This window comes from Podarcis raffonei, chromosome 5, assembly GCF_027172205.1.
Source record: "Podarcis raffonei isolate rPodRaf1 chromosome 5, rPodRaf1.pri, whole genome shotgun sequence".
In the NCBI taxonomy this organism is placed as follows: domain Eukaryota; kingdom Metazoa; phylum Chordata; class Lepidosauria; order Squamata; family Lacertidae; genus Podarcis; species Podarcis raffonei.
In genome coordinates, this window is record NC_070606.1 from 69,017,851 (window position 1) to 69,043,368 (window position 25,518).

Sequence of the window (25,518 nt, forward strand, 5' to 3'; positions counted from 1 at the left end):
TCTATATTTACATTCGCTTTTAAGATTCTAGACCTTGGGTATCTCAGCACTGTCTCTGAGCCTTGCTTCCATACTGTGTGCATAGCATAGCTCACAGGAAAGCCTTTCCATGTCATTTGGAATATATGATTCATGTGGTTTCTGATAGCTGTTACAGCAACACAACTGAGAAGGCATGATGAATATGGGCTGATGAACTAGACATGTAAAGTAGCAAAGGATTCACTTGATTCATTCCTGTTCCTGAACACAGGTGAACACACAGACCACAGCATCAAAATTCTCCATCATTCCTGTATGCCAGTATAACAACCTATGAAATAAAACTATGACTTGCATATACAGTGGTACCTCAGGTTACATACGCTTCAGGTTACAGACTCCACTAACCCAGAAATACTACCTCGGGTTAAGAACTTTGCTTCAAGATGAGAACAGAAATCGAACTGCGGCGGCGCAGCAATAGTGGGAGGCCCCATTAGCTAAAGTGGTGCTTCAGGTTAAGAACAGTTTCATGTTAAGAACGGACCTCCGGAACGAATTAAGTACTTAACCCAAGGTACCACTGTACAGGTATAGTTTGCACATAATGCTAATCCAAATTGGCTTAGTGCGAGCATGCAGGTTCCTAGGGAGGAGGTCAAAGCCATTATGGTCCTCCTCTAGAGCTAAGCCATAGCTTCCATTTTGGATGGCCCTTGGATTTAATTACACTCTGTTTATGAGCCACCGGAATCAGCCCAACTCTTGTAACGAATCCTTATTTTAACCTTCCTTGGTTCAAAAACTATTATTAATTCTAGCTAGTATTAATGTTTGAAGTTTTCCAAGTTGGTGGTTTCACGGCACTGCACTTTATAAATGCCCATACTGATTAGAACTTTTATTTTTCATAATGATCCAGTAATGTAATGATAATGCAAGTAATAGCCCATACCTAATGATTTCTTGTCCAAGGACTAAAAGAATTAATGTAATATATTTAGTGCCAAGCTCTGAGAGGATTTTTAAGCTAGAGCATTTACTTGTGCACTTTATTACCCATGTGGTAATAAAAGTGAGCCGTTTCTACCCAGCTGTCAAGGAAAAGCCTTGTAAAATGTGTGCAAGATTCTTAATTTTAATACAACCATTTGGCAGTAATACACCATGCAAAGAAAACAGCTGCAAAAACTTGTTCAGTAGATCCAGGGGATACACACAAATAAATAAATACTTATAAAACAGGCAGCAAAGCTCAGATGCAAGACAGGGAAAGAATCAAGCAAATTGTTTGTGCCCTTCATAGATCTGACATAAATAATATAGCAGAAAAGAAAAGAAAAGACAGTTTCACTACATTGGGGCAACACAGGAATCACATTTTCAAGTGAATTTGAAAATAACAGCAGAACAATCCAATAGCATCTGGATAAACACTGTTTCAAGTGGGATTGCTAAAGAGCAACCCAATTCACAAATTATTTCCTACCAACTTGCATTTTGGTGACATAGTAATGGCCACTTTTCTCCGCTCGCTGCCTGAAAAATTATCTCTTCTGCACAGTAATTAAAGATATGAACTTTATTCAGATATTTCTTATTTGCTGGGCATGTTTATTTGGAACAGGTCCATATAACCGGTTGTACCACTCACGTGGACCATCTATGGTGCCATACAGGACTGTTAACAAGGGATCCTATAAATTCCCCAAATCTATGGGGAAATATTATTCATCTCCCTCAGCTTATTCACATCTGCATCGTTCGCCCCCAGAATGAGGTGTGCGCTATTGCTCATTGTGGGACCCAGACACAGTGAAGCTGCAGGTGGCATGGCCTAAGCATGGGAAAATTGCAAGAAAAACTGGGCAACCAGTTGGCCAACACTTTATTGATTACATATGTCAGCAGGTTTTGGTGCAGGCCTTGGGTGTGTATCCTGAATCAACTAACCCATCTGCTAGTTAGCTATGTTGGCAGCGTTAACCTAGGTTACAGATTGCCCTATGACACACACCAAATCAGGGAAACCTCACCCAGTATCACCTTAATGGAGCTATCAGTCCCCATCTAGGCATCTGACAGAAGAATCTCCACCATGGATTCCTTTAATGTGATACCCTGATTCTTTACATAGAGTAGGTTGTGACTCTGCTACCCATCTAGACTCAACGTACACCCCCAATGCCTTATCTGCTGTCAAGTTGCGGCAATTGCTATGTGGTAGGCAAAATACCCAGACAGTCCCAATTTGTCCAAAGGCCCTGAATACAGCTACCAAAGACTTCCATAGAAAGGTCTTACATGGCCAGGGCTTGCCTTGCCTGCTTGCCTTCAGGGAGTCCCACTCATAGAGTGACAAGTGGGTGGGTGGGGAGACCAAGATCTGACTGATAGAGCCCAGGAAGCAGACCAAAGGGGAGCCAGGGAGACAAAGTCTCCCCTCTCATTTGCTCCCCAGGCAGTGCCCCCAAGCTTGCCCATGACTGGCTAGTATCGTGGGAGAGCCCCAGTGGATGGATGTTCGCTGCCAGAGCTCCCACCAGACTGCAGACACTGCCCCTCCCAGCAGCCAACATGTCACATAAAGAATAGCAATAATCTATTTTGTGCTGTTTTTCTATGAAGGGTAAGTACACCCTTGATCTGATTTAATATCCAAATTTTGCGACAGTTATCTGTGAAGTGCTACATGATAGCAGCATGACCTTCTGAAATAGCACAAAGAATGATTTCTGCGTTGTAACAAAAGTGCATGGCAACTGCAAATTCGGATATACTGTGAAAAATTGGAGTCAAAGTTTATTTCTATAAAACTGCATCAATGTGCTTTTAACCTCTGCTGCCTTTTGTAGCAATGATTTATATAGTATATTTATGACTGCATTTCCGGACCAGGTTGTAAGAGAGATGAGAAGTATGATTTTTGTCAATTATTTTTTTGACAGCAACTACTAAAATTAATATAGCATGGTAAGCTTTTTTATTCTTCATTTTATGCTGATTTTACTTATAAAAATGAAAGTTAGTTGAAAGATGCAACTGGTTCCAACTGTAAAGTATCCCAAATGTAAAGGTAATCCTTTATATCCCTGCCTGATCATGGATCAGTCTTTGCGGGAGTCACTGTTATCGGTCCCCCATGCACTGGCGGAGGAACGGGGGTGCAGAGGGAGCAGACCGCCACTGGCACCACTATTCCAGTAGGATGCCATTGCGGCAGCCCCCCCCAGACACGCCCCATATGCCAGGTGCCACGCCCCAACGGGCGGCGCGCCATGCCCCCAGAATGTGCGTCACACCTGCCCAGGTGGCGTACCATGCTCCGGGATGTATGCCACGCCCCCACGGGTGGCATGCCATGCCCCCGGATGCACACTACGCCCCCGGGGTGCATGTCACACACCCCCGGGCAGCAGCCATGCCCCTGGCTGCTCTCTGCCCCTGGTAGCGGAGCATGCAGCTTTGCCACTGCCTCCGTGGCTCAGGTGCACAGCTTGTATCCATCAGAACCTGTGGGTCCCTTCTAGTTGAGGTCGGGCAGCAACTGAACTTCTGGCACCTACTGAGAACTGTTTTTATTGCATCAGGTATTTTAATAGAAGTTTGATTTTGTAGTTTTAACTAATTTTTACTTTTTCCTATTGTAAAATGCTGTGAGATTATTGTGGTTATGTAAATTGTTTATTCATTCATTAATTATTATTATTGTCGTTGCATTAAGTCTGGTGAGATATGTGTACCTTACTGGAACTTATATCTACATCAGTTCTTAATGTGTAGCACGAAAACTGGCCCTAGGAATATATGCAGCAGAATATCATAATGTCTGCATTAGCATTCTAATCAACAAAACTGTATGTGGGCTGCTAACACATGGGAGCAAAAAAATACGCAACAAACAAGCATATACACAGGCATCTGTATCTTCCTGTGGGTGTGGTGTTCTGTTTACTGTTAGTGTGCAATTGGATTTTCAACCTAATTAATTGCTCAGCTGTTGAGCCAAATATATACGTATGTGAAAGTAATTAAAGATTATTTTAAAGCAGTCAAGCAAATTATACAAATTAGATGTTTGCTAGCAGCTCTTATCAGTGTTTTTGCCCCATTTTGGTTGAATGTTTCCATTGGTCAAGTTACTGTGCACATTTAAGAATTGTAAGCATTTGCTGTATGCTAATCCCTAGAGCATTAGTTGTGACTTGTTTGTTGTCTGATTCCTAATTAGCCTTGGATGCTATCTAATATATTAAAGCTTGATACAGCTTGTAGCAGTAGAATTCCTTCTTAGAAACTGCATATGTCCTTTGTGAAAAGGAAAAATTTACAATATAAGGCACAAGCCATTAGGTAATTTCCATGTATTAAGAAAATAAGTGGACTTGTTAATGAGTTATTGTCAACTTGAGCTATCAAGGTAAGGAACATCATAGAATAAACAAGCAAGCAAGCAAACAAAACTTTAGGCAAAATATCCGTTATAAGTAAATTCGGAAGCACACTGCAGAATTCAAGGGCAAACATTGATTTTTAAAAATATGACAATAGTATTTTATACTAAAATCATAAGTTGCCATCAATAATTTTGATACGATCAGTCAGGGAGAATTTCTAATTTTCACAAATATTAAGAGTTCATTGTGTTCATTATAGACACAGTGATGAAAGGTTTGTGCCATTCAACCAAACACTACTGTTTCAGTTTCATGATTACTAAAGTTGCTCAGAAATAAACTTCGAATAATAGAGTGAAGTGGGAAATGACTTGCCCAGTTATATTCTGCATGACTAAACTGTATAAAACCCTAATTTCTATGCAAATAGCCTACATTGTTGAGTATTACCCAGAAACTGAGAGGAGCTGAATATGATGGAGAACAAACAGGAGATAAGAAACCATTTTGAAGTGCAGAGCTGGGAGGAATAGGTCACACAATGCTGAATAAAGACCAAACCATTTAAGGTGTGTGACAGTTGAGTTCCGAAATTTGTAGATGTACTGTGAGAATGAAATAGCCTTCAAAAACCTTTTTCTTGAAAAATGGAAGTATGCATAAAAAGAGGAAATTGCATTAAATATCACATTTAAAAGTCAGAACATTTTATCATGGAGAAACACATGGTCATGAAGATACATAAACTCTGAACAACCTGATGTGCATTTGCTGTCTGATTACTACAAATGGAACCTTCACCATGATTTTGTTAAAGGGACATCTAATGGGAGCTAGAGCCTTTGACCAGGCATAGGCAAACTTGGCCCTCCAGATGTTTTGGGACTAGAACTCCCATCATCCCTGACCACTGGTCCTGTTAGCTAGGGATGATGGGAGTTGTAGTCCCAAAACATCTGGAGGGCCGAGTTTGCCTACGCCTGGCCTTTGACAAAAGAATGTGAATGTTTCTTAGGCTGCAATTCTTTGCACACTTACCTGGGAGTAAGTCCTATTGAACTCAGTAGAGCTGCACAGGATTGCACTGTTAATTGTTGTGGATGATTAAGTTAATGTGAGTTCATCTGTAGGTGTCTTGATTCTGCAACTGGCACACAAAGATAGAGAAAGGTCCAAGTTGGCTGAAGATGAAGTTCCTTGGGGTATGGAGGAACTTTCTAGAGATCTAATGTGGGGTAACACATTAGATCTTTATAGGCATACTCATTTGCTGCCACTTATACTCTGCTTGTGCATACGTAAAAAACCCAAGTATTACAAATGGATGATAAGCCTCCAGCTCTCTCTCACTGAAAGGAAACTAAACAGTCACTTTGCCCTTGCAGTTTTCAGTGCTCAAGGAAGTGGAAAATGTGCAGCAGTGTTCTCATGTCACAGTAAACCAGTGTTAATGATTTACCCTGGACATATAGATGGTTCCAGTTTCACCCCTGTCATTGGTTTCACATCAAGATTTGTTTAGAGAGAAACAAACTGTGTTTCTCCAATTTATGTGTAACAGTAAGTCAGGAGTGATGTGTTTTGTTTTTTTGCTCCTGTGCACCCTACAGAAGGAACAGTGTGGAAACCATCTGCACATGCTCAACAGGCCGTTTAGTATGGCTTATTGTAATGTGTGAACGTAGCTGAAATGTTAAGTATGCTCCATGATTTGAGATGGATATTGATTTTCTGATCAAATTTAAAATTGACACAGGTATCTTTGTTGTGGGAACAAGAATTCATTGGAAGGTTGATACTTCATTCTTGGCTGCAGAATGTAAACCTGTGCCTATCTTACAATAAACCTGTAGATTATTTTTTAAAGGATTAGGCATATTGGGATTCTCTACCAGGAGAAAACAAACCCCCTGTAATTGGTTGTAATTCATAAAACAATGGGCCCAATTCCACTAAGTAGGTGCTCTATCAGGAGCCAATGCAAGGCGTTCTGCTGATGCAACCAGACTTCCCCTCTACTTCTCCTGTGTGCCCCCCAAATGAACTTGGCAAAGGGTCCAGAGAACCCCCAGAACAGCATGCAAGAGAGGGCAAATTGTTCCGTTGTGCAAGCTGAAATGCTTGTGCTGATGGAAAAAATGGAGGAGCATGATGTTGAATTTCTCCTAATCCTTCCTTTTCCTCTTTTATGCCTGATTTTAGTATTCATAGAAAACAATTCAGAAAACCTGTGAAATATGCTCATTTTTAATTCAAGATGAGGTCAAACATGTCTCTGGGAGCAAAGAGCTGTGATGCACCCTCTATTTCATCATTGTCTTTGGCAGCTGACTCAAGGCTGATATTATTGGGGCTATAGAGTTCTTACAATGTCTAACAAGTCCAAGCCCAAGTACTGTTAGAGTTGCTATTAGATTAAAAGTCCACTGAAGATGCACACACAATACATTTTGTGTGTAGAATGGTGGTGGTAACCGAGCATTCAGACTTCATGGAGTGGCTATTACTTGTAAAACAAGATGGTGTTTCTGCTTTAAAGGTAGCTCTCAGACCACAGTGTGAAATCTTGAAGTGTGGAATATGAAGGTCTACTACATGCTGATGTGCACATTAGTCTAGGTGGTGTGGTTTGTGAGGTTCATTTCAAAGTGTTCCCCATTTCTCAAACTTCCATATGGCCCTAATCAGGCCACTGGTCGAGCTCTCCAGTGTCTCTAGCAGAGGTCTGTTTCGTTACTTCTTCCCTGGTCATTTATCTGGGAATTTGTAGAGTTGAACCTGGGATCTTTTACATGCAGGGTATGTGCTCTATCGATGAGTGATGACTCTTGCTTCCGCCCCTCCCTTGTAATATATACTCAGAGTCCCTACACATATCAGCTGCATTATCATCTGCTTGATCAATCACCAAATCACGTTTCTGTACTTTGCAAAACGTTCTCGATTAATGGGCCTGCCTGACAACACAAGGATGGAGATGTTCATAAAAACATGGAGTAAAACACATACATTTAATTACTTCCCAAAATATATGCTGTAAGGATCTTCTATGTGAAACTAACACTATAATACATTCTTAAGTGAGAAACTGTAGGTGCTCTCTTGAAAGTACATCCTATAATCAATTCAGAGGTGAAGGAGATATGGTAGCTGCATTTTTCAATACATTTCCCCCTCCATTTTGTTCCAGAAGGATTTTAATTAATCTTATCAGTAAATGAATTGCCTTTTTTAAAAAAAATAGATTGCTGCAGTTTGACATTGATGAGGTTGAAAGATTGTTCTTTGTAGAGAGAGGAAGTAGCTCAGTACTGTACCACATGCTTTGCATGTAAAAGATTCTAGGTTTCATTCCTGTCACTTCAAGGTAGGGCAAGGAAAGACAACTGTCTTGCCTGATATGTCTATCCCATCAGAGCGCTTACCTCCTTGTTTGTTTCCTCCTTATTTCCCCCCCTGGTTTTTTAAATATTCTTTCTCTCTTTGTGTGTCGCTTCAGAATAACTAGAAAGGGAAGTAGTTTATTTGATATCTAATGTTGATTTTTCATTTTAAAAACCCATTTTTTCTGGTTCTTTAAGTTGGAAGAAAAGACACACACACATCTCTGCTTGGTAAGCAGCTGCTTTCTGTGTGTATGTGTGACAATAATGTCAGAAAGGAGTTAATTTCACTTGGCTTTACAATACAGTAGTTGTTTCAATCTGTTGTACTTAAAAAAAATGCCTCAGCAAGATCTGGGTTTGTTTTGTTGTGTTCTAGTCCAATGCTGATTCCCACAGAAAAGGTGGAAAGACAGGAGGTGAGGCAGGACAGGACTAGGATGGAGGCAAGGCTGGTCAGAAATTTCAGGACCACAGAAAGCTCCAAATGAGCAACTTACTTTGAGAAGGGTTGACTGAGGCCTTATTCTCTGTTTCCAGACTTCCTCTGTCAGGTTGTACCTACTTCCCCTTATGGAGAACTTCAGAGCCTTAAAGGACCAATCCCCTGGTCTGGAGATGGGCACTCTTCCTCCATTCCATAGCCTTCCTCCCTGTGCCACTGGACTGGTGAAGTGGGATGTGAGGCATCTGGTTCTTCAGGCCCAGGGGAAGGTACTTGTGAGGGTCCAGGCTCTAGCTCTGGTGGTCCCCAAGGTCCCGTTGGAGAATCATGTCTGCCAGCCTCAGTTGCTGTGGTTCCCTGATCCCTAGCAGTCAGCTTAGAAGCAGAACTTGGTCCAGCTCCTTAGGTGGTACCTCTGCAGCATCTGACTCTGTGTCTGGATTGCTGCTGGATTCAGGGTTCATGGTGTTGATGGGGTAATGCTGATGATGGGAATAATATCATTTCATACCAGTTTCACTTGCAGCTAAATTTTGGTTGAGGAGGGACTCATTCTATATTTTTCTAGTGATCCCCCCCCCTAAAAATCAAATCACATAATTAAGCAACTTGAAAAGAGAAAGGGGAGGGGAAACCCTTATACTAATGAAAATTGTTTCCTTTCTTTTCCTAGTAAACAAGCACAAGCCATGGATTGAAACATCTTATCATGGAGTTATTACTGAAAACAATGACACAGTCATTTTGGATCCTCCACTGGTTGCTTTGGACAAAGATGCCCCTGTTCCATATGCAGGTAGGAAATATTTTGTTCAATGTCACCATAAACTTTGTGTGAAGCTCATCAAATGGATTTATACAATTTGTATGCAGTATACTGATAGCACATCACACAAATGCTATGCTTCAATGTTCATTTGCCGAACCATCTAACTTGAAACCTGGACCCATAGAGCTTGAAATGAAGCGTGTTTATGATTGTTGTGCATTCACTATAAAGACAAAATAGATCATAAGCAATGTAATACAGCAAGTTTTTTGGTTGTGGCTGTTTAGAAACTACTTGTTAGAACATCAATTCGGAGTTTGCTTTATGTAAATTGTGTATTATGATTGCCTACACTAAGCTCATTTGCTTGCAAGCAGTTGGTGAGCTACATAAAGAATATTTTACAATCACTTGCATCATGTTTAATGGTGTTTTAAGTTATTATAGTCAGAACCAAGATGGGAAGTGTTAATGGAGGGTTTCAAGATTCCTAGTGTCGTTAGTTTATGACAGATGTCTGTCTTCAGAAGTTTACAGTTGCAATTTATTTTCCTACATAGTTAATTATGAACTTCTTGAACAGAAAATGACTACCTTCTTTGTCGCATTAAATGATGTTACAAAAAGATGGGATAAAACTACTGTCTGGTTAACAGTGCAAGAAATGTAGCATTTTATTTAAACCTTTAAAGCGTGAGCATTAAATATGAGATTTGTGTAGATTTAAAGATGTATGGTTTTGGAACATCAAGATTTATTTATCACTTTGGCTTGAGAATCTCTGTCCCTTCCATTTATGTGATACCTCTAGTAGTAGTATTTACTGTAGTTGTTGTGCTTTCATTATCCAATTTTCTCCCCCCTGTTGTGTTACAGTAGTTTCCTACATTTGTAGAAGCTGTCACCAATATAGATTGCATGACTCAACTTCCCCTGGTCCCTCAAATTCTGCCATAAACTAATCAGTTCCTGCAAATGGATGTGCATATTGTTAGCTTTGAAATAGTGTTTTCGTATATTAGGATGAAGCCGGAGAAAACATTTTAAGTCTTGATAGAAGTGAACTTGAACACACATTATGAGTCCTGAAAACAAATGCTTCAGAGTGCAGTGAATGGTGTGTCCAAATTATTTCTGGCACATCTATATTTTTATATCAAAGGAGATTGTCTGGTAAATGCAGTTTCTTGGGCCTTGTATAGAAGATAATAATAGTTCTAGCCTTGATTCCAAGTGCACTTTTCTTCCTTTTTCTTCTTTCCTCTCTTTTTATTGTTATTGTGGAAATCTATTATGACTGCATTCTAGCTTCACTTTTTTCTTCTTCTTGTGACATTTCTTGTCAACAATTAATTGATGAAGCCACTTAACTTCAATTGCTGTACCTTAAATCTGTTCTGAATTTTATCAACCCTTTTATTGATTCTCCGCTGGATATCATAATATAGTATTAGTTGGAAAATTGTAAGTATCTCTTTGATATAAACAAATGAAGCATATCTATTTTGGTATTGATTTTTGTCACAGCCACTTTTTATGTAACCACAAAATGTCCCTATTCCAGAAGTATGGTCTATATCGTTAATAAATGATTTAGATTTTCCCCCATGGATTCTTATTATGGAATTTTTGTTTTGTATAATTATATTGAAATATTTAATGAACTGTTGTATCATGAGTTTGCAACAAAGTCAAACATCAATCATTTCCTCCAACTAGAGGTTGGTCCATGGTATTCCTCTCACATTCTGGAGATACATGGTATTTTCTGCAGTGGCTTAGATTGCAATCCTAAACACACATACTGGGGAGAGAGCTCCATTGAACACAGTGGAAGCTACTTCTGAGTAAATAAAGAGAGAATTGTGCTGTTAATATATTTTCTTAAAAATCTAGAGCAATCTTTTTCAGTGGTGCTACCACTGGTTGAAAATAAATGGTGTAGATGTTAGATGTGGGGTAAATATTTATTGATGTGGGATAAATATTCCTCAGGTTTTTTTATAAACTGTAAAATGATGGCTGGAAAATATCTCTGTTGTTGTTGTTTGGTCGTTTAGCCATGTCCAACTCTTCATGACCCCATGGACCAGAGCACGCCAGGCACTCCTGTCTTCCACTGCCTCCTGCAGCTTGGTCAAACCTATGTTGGTAGCTTCGAGAACACTGTCCAACCATCTCGTCCTCTGTCGTCCCCTTCTCCTTGTGCCCTCAATCTTTCCCAACATCAGGGTCTTTTCCAGGGAGTCTTCTCTTCACATGGTTAGTAGCCATACTCATGAGGTGGCCTCAGCTTCAGGATCTGTCCTTCCAGTGAGCACTCAGGGCTGATTTCCTTAAGAATGGATAGGTTTGATCTTCTTGTAGTCCATGGGACTCTCAAGAGTCTCCTCCAGCACCATAATTCAAAAGCATCAAGTCTTTGGTGATCAGCCTTCTTTATGGTCCAGCTCTCACTTCCATACATCACTATTGGGAAAACCATAGCTTTAACTATACAGACCTTTGTCGCAAAGTGATGTCTCTGTTTTTTAAGATGCTGTCTAGGTTTGTCATTGCTTTTCTCCCAAGAACCAGGCGTCTTTTAATTTTGTGACTGCTGTCACCATCTGCAGTGATCATGGAACCCAAGAAAGTAAATTCTCTCACTGCCTCCATTTCCTCCCCTTCTATTTGCCAGGAAGTGATGGGACCAGTGGCCATGATCTTAGGTTTTTTTGTTGTTTTTTATGTTGAGCTTCAGACTATATTTTGTGCTCTCCTCTTTCACCCTCATTAAAAGGTTCTTACTTACCTGGCAGGGGAGACACCTTGATCATTAAAAGGTTCTTTAATTCCTCCTCACTTTCCGCCATCAAGGTTGTCTCATCTGCATACCATACACTTCAGTTTTTGACCTGAAAATTTAAATCTTTATTTTGAAATAATGATTTCAGTTTGTTATTTCCAAGTAAGTATGAATAGACATACTATCAAGATTTTTTTTTTATCAAATAGGAAAAACATGTATATAGTCCTTAATGGGTAAGTTTGAATACACCATCATTTTATGATGCTTAGGAACATTGCTCTTGGATCAAAGTACATTTCTTTCGGTCTTCTATGCTGGTTAAAGCAGGAATAGGGTGTTATCTCCAGAGCTTTGGCAGTGACTTAAACTCATCCTACAGCTGAGTTTCTTACTTGGCCTCACACTCTGAATCCAAAGGCAAGACAGCCACAATTGCTGGTTAACTTGGTTGCAGGTTTGTGGTCTTTGCAATTAAGTATGAATTTTTCAGTCCATCATTTCCCCCAAGATTAACTCAAAAGTCAGTAAATGCAGTTGACCCATTGTACTTGCTAAATTATATGGACACCTCATTAATATAGTCATGCCATTTAACTAACTTTCTGGTACTTTCACTGTTGGTCAATGACTGCTTATTTGTCAGATGTGTTCACTTGTTCACTTGTTTCGCAACTAATTTTCACTGGAGGCTGTTCCATTATCCACTACCTGTGACATACTTGATCTAAATATGGTTGATCAAACTACAGTTAGTTAGTTATAAGAAACACATATAAAACAGCAGTTTTGGATCATGATTTCTCAACTAACTGAAGTTTGAAATAAGTACAACTTTCAGTATTTGGAATAATAGGAAACTGTAGTTTGTTACAACTACAATTTATAAACTTTCTTGTCTGTTTATAACAGAAAATCATGTTACATCTGAACTGGACTAATCCTAAGGCTTGAACACAGCTTTGATAACCCTTATAAGGAAGATATTTCCTTGTGAAACAATTAACAGTGAACAAGCTATGAAAGAGTGACCTCTGTCAAGGACTTATTCTGCTGTATATCCACCAATGCCAGAAATGAAATCACTTGTCAACATTTCCACCACTGCATATGTAGTAGGATATATGTCTGTATGTAGAAGAATAAACTTACCTAAATCAGATATCTGATAAAACATACAGACCCCAACACTTCTTTTTCCATGCACATTCTGCACATTGAAGGTACACATAGTCTCAATAACTTTCTCTCATCCTCTATCTCTCCTCTAACCTTTTAAAACTAGAACAAACTTGGCATAAAAACAATGGTGCAAGTTCATTTTGTGAAGTTTTTCACTTGAAACATGTTTCCCAGGACAATATGTTACTAGTGTAAAGCATGTAATTGTGCCCCCTTGTCCAATTTTCATTTGCCCTTAATATAGCAAGGAAAGTCAGCTGCCGGAGCAACAGTTTCCATTTTTCAGAAAGACTGAATTGTCAGGAATCTTATATCCCACTGATGATGTTTAGGAAATGTTCTGGATCACTCAGGTAATGTGATTTTGATCATGAAAAATCCAGGTTGGAGTGAGCAGACTTTGGGGGGTTCTTCCAGATGAGGTTTCTGTTTTGTACTTGTCCTGCCTTATTCACTGCCTTATTTCAGAAGGTCACATTCTTAAATTATGGTTTGTAAAGGATACTAAGAGTTGTTACTACAAGTTGTTAATAATACTACAAGAGGTACAACTGCCAGAGTTCCCTGGGAAGAGAGACTGACTGTTAAACCGCTCTGGGAATTGTAGCTCTGTGATGGCAATAGGGTTCTCCAAACAATTCTCAGCACCCTTAACAAACCACAGTTCTTAGGATTCTGTGGAGGCAGCAATAACTGTTCTTCAAATGAATGGTGTAGACAAGGCCTTAGTGAAAGATACAGTAAATGGAATTGTTGTAGCATGTAACATATGGGTACTGGACAGGATGTGTTAAGGAGAAAATTAACACGTGATCTATAATAAATATACTATGCATACAGTGGTGCCTCGCAAGATGAAATTAATCCGTTCCGCGAGTCTCTTCGTCTTGCGGTTTTTTCGTCTTGCGAAGCACGGCTATTAGCGGCTTAGTGGCTTAGCGGCTATTAGCGGCTTAGCGGCTTTAAGAAAAAGGAAACAAACTCGCAAGAACTCGCAAGACGTTTCGTCTTGCGAAGCAAACCCATAGGGAAATTCGTCTTGCGGAACGACTAAAAAAACGGAAAACTCTTTCGTCTTGCGCGTTTTTCGTCTTGCGAGGCATTCGTCTTGCGAGGTACCACTGTAATGCTCTTGATATATTGTTCATTTGATACACTTGAAATGCTATGATATGTGGGCAACTTGTTATGAGGAAAATGTGTCCTTTAACTAGTTCATCGAATTTGGAGGGAAAGAATTAAACTTATCTGGTTTTCATAGGATGGTCTGTTGTTTACTCCACAAAGAGTAAATGGCTAACAGTGATAGAAATCAGGTGTCTTATTAGAATTCTTCAATGCCTACTGTTGATGGACTTGCCAGTATATAAACCATTCATTTATTCATTCATTCCAGCTCTTTATATACTGCTTAATTACTGATGTTTCTCAGCACTAATAGTCTAAATTACGTCAGTGCTCAAAGATAAATAACTGTGCATTTACAAGTATTTTCATGAATTTAAATTCCAACATAGGAGCTGTCAGTCTGTAATGGGAAAGGAAAGCACCTAAAGATATACTGTTGCACTAGACAATGATTCGTTTACAGGCAGCAGCCTACTTCACGATATAAAATTATGGGATTGCTGCCAATGTTAGTAACACTGCTAAATTGGGTTGAATTAAAGCCTCCTACAGTTAATATTATGCAGGTGCTTGAGGGATTTCTAATGAACTTATGGGTTCACTGTAGGGAGGTGAAACATTTAGAAGGTTTTAAAGGCTTAAAATCTTGAATCAGATGCATTAAGATCTTGGAGATAATGGAGCTATGGTAATCTATGTTCCTTGTGAGCATTCTGTCCTTTTTCAAGGACACAGACTATGGAGAATCTATGGCACAATATAATTAGATTATTATAATATTCCTTCCATGTTGGAAAAATAATCATCACATTAGTATGGTTACAAAAAATTAATCTGAATTTGCACTGAGGATGGCAATTCCATTAGTTTTCATGAACTATACTTATTACATTTTTCACTAAATCCGGTCTTAGGTTTGCTCCCAAGATTCAGAGGTCCTCAAAAAATAATTAGCCTAGTTCATGTGCTCTTTAATGGTAAAATAAAATTGTTCTGGAAACCTGGACTGATTTTCAACTAAATAAAATGGGAGATTTCCTGCAAATATTTGGTAGTGCAATGCAATCTTTAGATACTATACTGCAGTTATTGATATAGCTGATGAGAGGATTTTTACAGAAATTCTTTTATTTCCATTTGTTATCTTTCATGTGGGCCATGAGCTGAATACTTGGTGATCCTTAAACCTATGTTATAATAAATGGATTATTGTCTCGGGAGAGTTCCGTAGTAAATGCTGTTGGCTTCTAAAGAGCATATTTAAGAGTTAAAATATATAATTCCAAATTTAGACATAAGTTAAAAGGTCAATTGAGGACTAATTAAAAATACAGGAAAGTTATCATAAACAACCAGCTGGCTGTGTCAACATACCCTGCAGCTAGTTTGCTACAGTTTCAGGTTCTTTCCTGGTTTATATAACCTTTTAATTAGATATGTTAGGGAATACTGGGTATTATTATTTATTATAGTTTATTTTAAACCACTAGCAGTCTCTTTTTCTTTAGCTAAAGCCAAAATAATTTAAAACCTGCCTGTTGAAAGTAACAATTGATATAGACCGTGGCCACCAAAATAAAGTGGCCGCCAGTACTTCCACTTCGTTGATCAGTTCCTCCCTGTTGGTGAGGTCCAGTTCCAAGATAGATTTTTGCCATCTTCTGTGAGGTGCAACACGTCTCTTGCCAGAATTCCTTCCTCAAGGAAGTGGAGACCATGGTCCAGAAGCCCAATCTTTCTTGGTGACGCCACATGTGCAGCTTCCTGGGCCTAGATACTCAACACCTGTGCTCCAAGGAAGTGCCCATAAATCTAACCTCCTGGCTGCTGCTTATGAAAACCTGATGATGCCTGACTTTGGGGGGCTTGTTGGGTCAGAAGTAGCCTAACAGAGTCTTTACTACTTCTCTGCGAGTCTAAAGTTGCAGTGGGACAGGCTATCACAGACACATAGGTGTGTGCAGGCATGTGAACCCTTCGTATGGTCACCAAGCACATGTGGCTGCTGAGGTGTGTGGACTGTGGTAAGGATGTCTGTGCACCCCCCTCAGTGTGTGAGAAGCGAATACTCCAATCACCAAACTGCAAAGGAACAATATATCCTTCATAACAAGTGGCATCCACTGTCTGGAAGATCACCAGACCGGAGTGTCAGAAAAAGTATGCCGTGATTGGGAAATGCACTGCTCCTAATATTTGATCGATAAACATGAAGTGTGTGTGGAAATCACACATCGTTACAAGACTTAGGGCTTTTCAGTTTAGAAAAAAATGCAGGAAGAGAGGACATTAAACATGCTGTGGAAGAAAGTATTGTTGCATGCCTCCCTAGTCTCTCAACAGTGTGATATTCTAGGGGTTTCAGTCGTTTATCCAGGGTTCGTGTTTTTCTTTTGGAAATGATGCACAGCACAGACTGGTTTATGTACAACCTGAGCCTGCAATGGAGGGGTTCGGAGCATTAATAACCCAAAAGGATCTTGTTTCTCCTATAGCCACAGCCTTAGATATTGGCAAAACCTATTGGTGTTTCACAACTTTCTGACTAGTTGCAGGACGTTAGCCAGACCTAGCAGAGTTAACGCAGAATCCACGGAAGCAATTGGCAACTTGGCTGCAGACAGGATAGACGAAGCAGGAACCAGGAACTTGTAGTTAGGTGTTTATTATATACAGTGGACTATGTACAGGAACAGAACACGGATCTTTTACTAGCTCTCTCTGACATGACTCACAACTCCTACACTGACACAGAACTCTGAACCTCTGAACTACCACATACTACAGTTAGTAGGCCATTAATTATCACTCCCTTGAGAGAGCTTGACCAATCAGGGAGCTGTCTCCATGTCTCTGTTATCACCAGGCAGACTTACTCCTTCAGATTGCCTTCTGGCTGTCTGCCAAACCTTAATTGATTCTGTGTGAGTAGCTGCACATACTCAGATTCCCAACATTAGATGCAAACAGAAATCACACGTTGCTCTCAAGCATTGCTCTGACTCTCTCTCCAGCTTGCTGCTTTACCTCTAGGTCCCTCTTCTTCAAACTCTGGCTTTTTCTGTTGCTGTCTCACAACCAGACCTTTAACCCCCCTTAATGGCTTATCACCTAGTCCTAGGCTATAACCTCACCAGGAGGCTAGGCTGGCTATTCCAATAATTAGAAGTGGTTTTAACACTTGCTGGATCCAGGGATTAGAGGGATCTGGCATGCGGCTTAACGCCCCAAACTCATAACAGTTTGTTGAGGGAGAGTTTTTCTCCTTCTCTTAGAACCTTGAGTCATCCAATGAAATGGATGGAAACTGACAATTCAAGACAGAGAAGAAGTACTCCTTCACACCGTAAAGGAAGAAGATATCCTAGAATAAAAAAGTTTAAACACACTTTCAGATCTTTGGAAAAATCTCATTTAATTTCCTATTGAAACTCAGAATGTTGCTGCTAGGCTGATTTTGAACACTAGATGTAAGCCATACTTTCCCCATTTGATGTTTAATAGGACAGTTGTATTCTAGTATTCTATTTCTGTATTCAAGTGTTCTGGGTCTCCCCCCACCCACCCAAATTAACTGTGTAATAAAATTGTTGCTGCACAGCAGGTCTAGCAATAAAAGATGTGAGATAATGAAGCAAAACTTTTGGGTCAGCTCCTGGTGGATGAACTTATGGGAAGAAAAGTTATCTCTATCAGGTACATGTTCCAATTACTCCTTCTCTGCACTTGCTGAATCTTGCTGTTTGGTCCTCCTTTTTAAATTAGGACCGACAAGCCAGTCTCCCACTTTAGCAAGTGTGAAGGAATGTAATTGCTCCCCTGTTTTATATTCCCCCCTTTCTTTTTTCCTGTAAAACGGTTGCTTTCTCTTCTAGAAGCTTTTCTGACCAAGAGGTTAAAAAGTTGACAGGAGAGTCAAGAGTTCAACCCAATAACTGACATAGATTTCATCCTGCTCTTGAAACTGAAAGGGGGAAAAGAAGCCAAATAAATTACAGTTAAGATAAATTTAATTGTAATGCTAACTGTATAGCCCTTCTTAATTGGGCAAGAGATGGGAGAGGAATAGAAAGAAGTGAAATCTGGCAGAGAGAGAAAGAGAAACATGGAAGAGAAATCTAAATTCAGGGGATAAAAAGGATCTTTCACAGAGATGGTTGGAAATTGCTTGACTGTTAAGTACTGGCTTACATAGGGAAGGAGCCCAAACTATGCTTAGCTGGGTGCATTTTTCTATACTACATTCAGTTTTCTCATAGTAAAAGTTAGGTTTGTTTTTGAAAAATCTTTTAGGCTTTCTTATTCATTTCACACCTAATTGCCGTATCACACAACCAGTACAAAGAGTTGGCTGGGCCTGTAAACAAGTTCCAAAGAACACCACCAGAGCAGGGAGAGTGAATTCTGTAAGGTGTGAACTGTTCAAGTGCAGTAGAGCATATTTCCAAGGCCATTTTAAGATGCTAAGAGGCCCAGAGCAAAATGGTCATTTTAGGCCCCTCCCTCAAAGAATCCTGGGTAATGTAGTTTTTTTAAGGGAGCTGAGAGTTGTTAGGAGACCCTTAACCAACCACATGTCCCAGGATTGTTTGGAAAAGGCCATGACACTTAAAGTGGAATAAAAATGCTTTAAATGTATGGTGTGGATGTGGCCCATGTGTCCAGTCATGCCCTACAGAATCTATACACTTACACACACACACTATTAGCATCGTCAGTCATGTCCAGTGAGAACTGAAATGGTATGATTAACAGTGTTTCTCAATGTGATAAAAGCTGCAAGAAATTAATTAAAACCATAATATTTGGAAAGGTTTCAAGGAGAGTTAAACAAATATTCCCCTACATCAGAATCACCAGCTTTAAAAAGCATCTATCCTTTTAACATGGCCTACCACGAATAATTATGAATATCCATTTCTTATGTTGATTGTTTCCATTTTATTTGGCAGCCAATACTTAAATGAAGGTCTTTAAAATGTCTCTGCTCATTTGAAATTCAGTGAGAAGTGCAGTTGGGACAGCTGAGAGGAAATTGACTGTTTTAGTTAACTCTTCTTGGCAAAATGACTAGACTGAGTTGAGTAAGTACTTTGGCACCAGTTCAGAGCCATATTTTATTACCCTGTATATGTATACGTATTCTTGATGCTGTCTATAATCACATGAAAGTAATCAAAGGCCAGATGTCCTTGGTGAACCTTTAAAATTTATATAAGATAATTAATTTTTATGTGTCATTATCTTGGTGGTTTTTTTGGAGAAGAGTGCATAACAAATAACACTCCAAATATTCACTCACAATGACACTGATATTTGTTTGTTTGTTTAAGTAAGCAGCTTAATTGTTTACTGTTAGCATAAGAATAATCTGTTAATTTGGGGGCAAGCTTGGTTTCCAAATGATGTTAACCATTAATTTCATATTTACTTATTCAGTGTCATGCTTGTAGTAGCACCAAAATAAGCAGGTAGTCTTGTTTCAATCTTTTCTTCTTCTGCCTTAATTAACATCAGATTTATATATTTGGGCATTGGTTAGTGAGAGTCCATGAGCTTTAGAAAGCTGCATGAAAATAAAAAAGGCAGTTAATTAATATGGGAAAGTGCCAGAGCTCTCTTCAGGGTACTTCTCTTCCCTTGATACTGTGGAATCAGAGTTGGCAAGGCTGTGAGAGACTGCACTGAAGAACGATGAGTCCAATGACCATAATGGGCTGTGGCAAATGGAGAAGGAAAAGATGGTCCAGGACGGGGGTCGGCAAATTTTTTAAGCAGCGGGCTGGTCCACTGTCCCTCAGACCTTGTGGCGGGCTGGAGAAGAGGCACCGGGGGGGGGGGGAGGGAGCTGGATGAAGAGGCGGGGGGCAGATAGTCCTCCTCCCCAGCCACTGCCACTGCCACTGCTGCTGCTGCTGCTGCTTCTCAGTAGGCAGAGCGAGTTCGTCCGCTCTGCTCTCTGGCCCACAGGAGCATCAGGGCGACAATGGCGATGGGAGGAAGAGGTTGAGTGGTGGTGGCTCTGCCGGTGATGGGAAGAAGAGGCCGAGCGGCAGCGGCTCTGCCAAGCAAACCCCATGCCTGGTTTACCCTAGTGTGGTGCGGGCATGTCTCTGCCAATCAAACGCCGCTGAGGTGAGCGTTCGAGTGGCAGAGCCACTGCTGCTCAGCCTCTTCCTCCCGTCGCCATTGCCAGGAGTCTCGGCTTCACAGTGCAAGCCAGATTTAGGACCCAGGTGGGCCTGATCCGGCCCGGAGACCATAATTTGCTGACCCCTGGTCCAGGATATTCATCTTTAAATGGCCCTTTAGAGGGCAAGTTGTAGGTGGATGTGGAGAAAAGGAAGTCACAAACTGAATGAAATTAAATGATGCTGGATAGAAAGCCAGAGAAGATACCTGGGGCATAGTGAGAGATGGTCAAAAAGGAAGGGCTGGCCAGAGGGAAAGATGGAGAGGCAGGTAGCTAGACTCTGCAAGCTCCAGAAGAAGCTGCTGCCCTTGTTCTGATACATCTATGTCAGTTATCCATGCAGCAAGGCAGGACAATAATTGCATCTTTCTCTAACAAAGGCTATAGATCAAGAGGCTTTATGAATGGTCTTTTCCAGTTCATTTTTACCAAGTTCCACAATCCCCTGGCTTGCAGGTAAGCACTTCCTCACCTGTAGGGAACTGAATCTGTGAAGGTCCTGTGTCAGGCTCTGGACCACTAGTCTTAGGTTCCATGTGCTCAAAACTACCTGAAAAATAAAGAAGCTACCTACTGTTTCAGCATCAAATATAAATGGATAAAAGATCCAGCTTTTATTAAAGACGTATTTCTTGCAATTGGAACATAGTAGCTATATTGTTTTTTAAAATGGATATGATTTATACCAGAATGTCACAATTAATCTGAATGCATTTTTTAAAATAGAAGGGTAAAGGGGTATAGAATAATTAGTGTCACAAACCGTTCTCTTTGTTGATTTGACTCTATAATTGTTTTTAGACAATTGATGTGGAGTTATAGCTATTTATACGTTATTTATTAATGTGGTTTTGAAAATAAATATATAGTTGCAATCTGAGGTTGTTCCTCTTGGACTTTGATGGATGATTAAACATTTAAAAGGTTGTATATGGGAGCACATGAATTAGACTCTAATGTGCTTTCAGAAAAGTCAAGTAGGCTTATAAATATCACACGAGTTATTTTTAAAATTGTTATGGATGAAAATATTCAGTGCAAAATAATTTCCTTCTCCAGGTAAATTTATTGGGCTGAATCCAAACCTTAGTAATGTTTAGAGTAGACTCACTGAAATCAATAGGACTTAAGTGACAACTGACTTGAGTCTCACTTATTTCAGTGGTTCTACTCTTAATGAATCAGTCTGAATGCACTTTGATTTGGAAACTAACTGGCAGCTAGTATAGTCAGGCCAGGATCAATGTAATATACTCAAACTGTCTTGCTCTGGTGTGCAACCTGGCTGCCAAATTCTGCCCCAGCCGAAGTTTCTGCACTATCTTCAGAGGTACCCCCATGTATAAACATGCTGCAGTAATCTAACCTAGAGGTTACAAGACAACAGAAGTTAGGATATCCCTGTCCAGGGGCATAGCTGGGCCACCAGCCAAAGCTGATGGAAGGCAGTCTGGGCCACTGAGGCCACCTGAATCTCAAGTGACAGCAAAGGATCCAGGAGTAGCCCCAAGTTCCTTCAGAGGAAGTTCAACCCCATCAAGAGCAGGCAATCTCCCACCCATCTGGTCCAGGGAACCACGCCCTATCAGTGCCTCAGTCTCATCTTGATTGAGTTTCAGTTTGTTGGCTCTTATCCAGTCCATTATCGAGGCAAGACAGTGTTCCAGCACATCTACTGCCACACCTGCAGATATAAAGGAGAAGTAGAACTGAGTGTCATCAGCATATTGCTGACAATGTACTCCAAAACTCTGGATTACTCCACTCAGCAGTTTCATGTAGATGTTAAACAGCATAAACATTTAAACATGTTTTCTTCATTCAGCTCCTTTCAGGCAGTAAGAAGTTTCCTTTTCATCGGTTGTGTGTATATTATATAATATTAAATCCTTACTTTTTCCCATCTTGGGACTAAATTTTGTTTTAAATTCTTCACCCCAAATGTGAATTAGAAATAATGCAGTTCTTTTCCTATGCAGTCCAATGATAAAATGCCACTTGATTTTAAACATTCAAATGTTTAAATGTTAACATTCATATGTTTCCAAAAAGAAAAATACTGTCCTAATCATGAGTGAAATTGCCGTGTATTGCAATTGTCCCTTTGAAGACACACTGTTTATACCTCTAGGAAGCAAAATGTCCAAAATTACTACTAAGAATATTGTTAAGAATATTATATCTATCTGGGGTGTACTATCTTTTATATTCATAACTGGTCATTTGATTAAAAACACTATTTTATTTTATTTTTGGAAATGGGCACTCCACTAAATTATTGATTTGTTAGTGTGCCTGACAGGTGTAATAGGCATTTCTGACAACATTTCTGTTGCTCAGTGACATGGTAGACTTGGAAGACTTCCAATCATTTTAATGAAGAGAAGTTACGAGCCAAGAAAGAAACAGGCAGCATTTTGTTTAATGCTGAATTTGCAGCATAGAAATCAAATGAAGTACATGGCTACAATTGGCAAACTATGATACAAAATACAGAAATATACTAATACCACATTCACAACTATTCAGCTGATGATCTGAGAATTTGACAGCACAGTAAAGAGAAACTTAAATAGAAGTTTACCTTGGATTAGAAAAAAATACAAAATAATCCAAGAAAAAAATACAAAAGATATTAAGACAATTCCAGCATGGTTAATGAACAGTCAAGGAAGCTATAAAAGACAGGAAGTCTAAGTGGAAGTCTTTCCTAAAATGAAGAAGAATGCAAATTCCAGAAAACCAGGAGTCAGTAATAAGGCACGTGAGAAAGTTTTGAGGAGTATATTGCTAGAATTTTTAAGACAAACATTAAAACTTCTTAAACTGTATTAAAAGCAAGAAATTAGCCACAGAGGTGCTTGCACTATATTTAAAATGATGGAGTGAGAGGATTACTTAAGGAGGACAAGGGGGCTGTAGAGGAGAGACTATACCAATTGTTTGCATTAGTTTCCAGAGCAGAAGAAATTGGACAGATACTCACACCTGATCTGTACATGTTGGTTTGTTTGTTTGTGTGTGTGTTTAAAGACACTGGATGAATTCTGTCAATAACTAACAGGAGATGAAGTTGTATACAGATTTGTATAACTGAAAGGCGATAGGAATATATTTGAGTTCTGAAGGGACTCATATGTAAAACGATTAATCTTACACAACTATGCAGCATCCCATATCAGATGTTTGGCTCAAAAGAATGCAACACTAATATTAAACGAGGTGTGAAAATACTTAACAAAGTCTCTGGAGAAATATGAAAATGTCAAGGAACAAGAAAATGTGACTAGAGGGTCAGAAGTAGAGGATCGGGATAAATTGACTGTTTTTACAATTAAGTGAGGTTATTAATTGAGTTTCCTAAGCATCTGCATTGTTATTTAATTTATTCATAACTAAATTAATTATGTAATGGTGTTAGAGTGACTCATGCTGTGGACAAGGTTGTGGATGATACATGATTAACCAGGATAGTGAGGAACAAAGCAGTTTTATTTTTCAAAAAAAACACCACTTTATCCAATCCAAAAAGTGATTCATGCTCTTAACTGAGTGCTTATCAAGATTATGGAGATTATGTCATATATTGATTTGTCTGTGTATCTTCTCTTTGTGCCTCATATAGCCTGTTTCATACCCCTCATGAAGCAGCCACATATTTGTTTTATGTGTATCCTTGATACATTAAATATATGTATACATCAGAGACATGTGTTTGATAGTGGGTTCCAGTCTACAGAACATTATTCCAAAATGCATTTGTTAGTCCTGTGGCACATTTAAATCTCTCTGTTTTTTTGCTGCAGTGGAATAACATGGCTACCACTGGGAGTTTGTCTAATTTGTTTAATACATTTAGATGCATTAATTTTACATAATATCTTTATTTAACACACTTCAGAGCACTTCACCAAACAGACCCAATATACAAATTAATAATTATTAGGAATAACTATAATTCAGTATAACTGGAATGGTTAGCAATGGACAGCATCTTGAAAGTTCTATGAGAATAACTCATTCACTGTCCTGCTCCCACTATGTGATCACCTGTATTTTATCACTTAGTTAGCACAATGTCATGGGCCAGGAATTGGCTTCACCTGCTGAGCAGCAGCCTGAAGGTGCAGAAGGCAGAGTGACTCCACCTGCTGCTGATCAACCTTCTTGCTCCTGATGTGAACCAGCTGGCTCCAGCTTTCTTAAACAGGGTTTCCAGCCTCAGCCAGTTGCTGGAAACAACATTTGTTGTTCCTGGACAGACCTTGCTGCTTCTTGTTTTTTTGTGAGCTTGGACTCTTGGCTTTCTTGACCCCTGGAGCGTCTGACTGAACTGAGATACTCCTGACCTTAGGACTGGACTGAACCTTGCATTCAGACTCTGCCCCCAGGCAAGTACCCCCCTGAGACTTGGCTGGCCTCACCCAACACACAACTCTGCCGAGGCTGAGCAGCACAAGACTACAACACACTATAGGGGAAGATATTTACAGGTAAGGCATCAGTACAAACACTTCTGGTTACAATCTAATATTGCTTGAGGCTCGAAGCTTTAGGCTTTGTCAGTACATCTGACCTTTTGCAGTTTCTGGAAGAGAGCACATTGTTAGGATTTCAGGCTCTTTAGAGGAACATATTCAACTTTAATGTAGTGCAACACTGTATAATCTTCCTTTGTTGACACACTTGAGACCCTTCTCTGCTGAGTACTAAAACCTGTCTGTGGAATTATGTAAAATCAGTCTATCATCTAGTCATAGTGGCAGGGTTATGAATTCTTAAATTTTGGTGTATTGATAATCCTGATAGGCTGAACTGTTTTCATAGACAGACCTGTCCAATTGCTTGGAATGACAAACACCAGTTTATTGATTAGTGACAATCAAGCTAGATTTGTTTTAAATGTTGATGAAATACAGTACTGTACAATATTTGAAGTTAGCTTGTAAATCTAAAATCCAGGGGATGGGGCGGTGAAAATTCAGAAAACAAAACAAGTTTCTTTGCACAGTTGATAAATTAGAGAAGGAACATTGGGTCAATAGCAGGTTCATATATTGAGGATGCTTAATAAAGTATGCATTACTGTTTTTAGTAACTATTTACTTGATATAATTAGGCAGCATGCATTGTGAATAGTAGTGCTATGTTGAGAACTTTCTTTCAGTTTCTTACAACAGCCTGATCAAGCAACAACCAATTTAGGTGCATCTGAACAATGTGTGATTGCTCACGCTACTTTCCAAATCTG

The 25,518-nt window shown here is 39.5% G+C and overlaps 1 protein-coding gene across 1 annotated transcript in view; it reads left to right on the top strand.

Annotated features, from left to right (window-relative positions):
- The window catches only part of CLSTN2 (calsyntenin 2), a 339,735-nt gene that overhangs the window by 121,140 nt on the left and 193,077 nt on the right, over nucleotides 1–25,518 (top strand). The window contains exon 2 of the mRNA XM_053389993.1: nucleotides 8,881–9,003. Within this exon, the coding sequence (XP_053245968.1) occupies nucleotides 8,881–9,003 (123 nt within the window). The remainder of the gene's footprint in view (nucleotides 1–8,880; nucleotides 9,004–25,518) is intronic.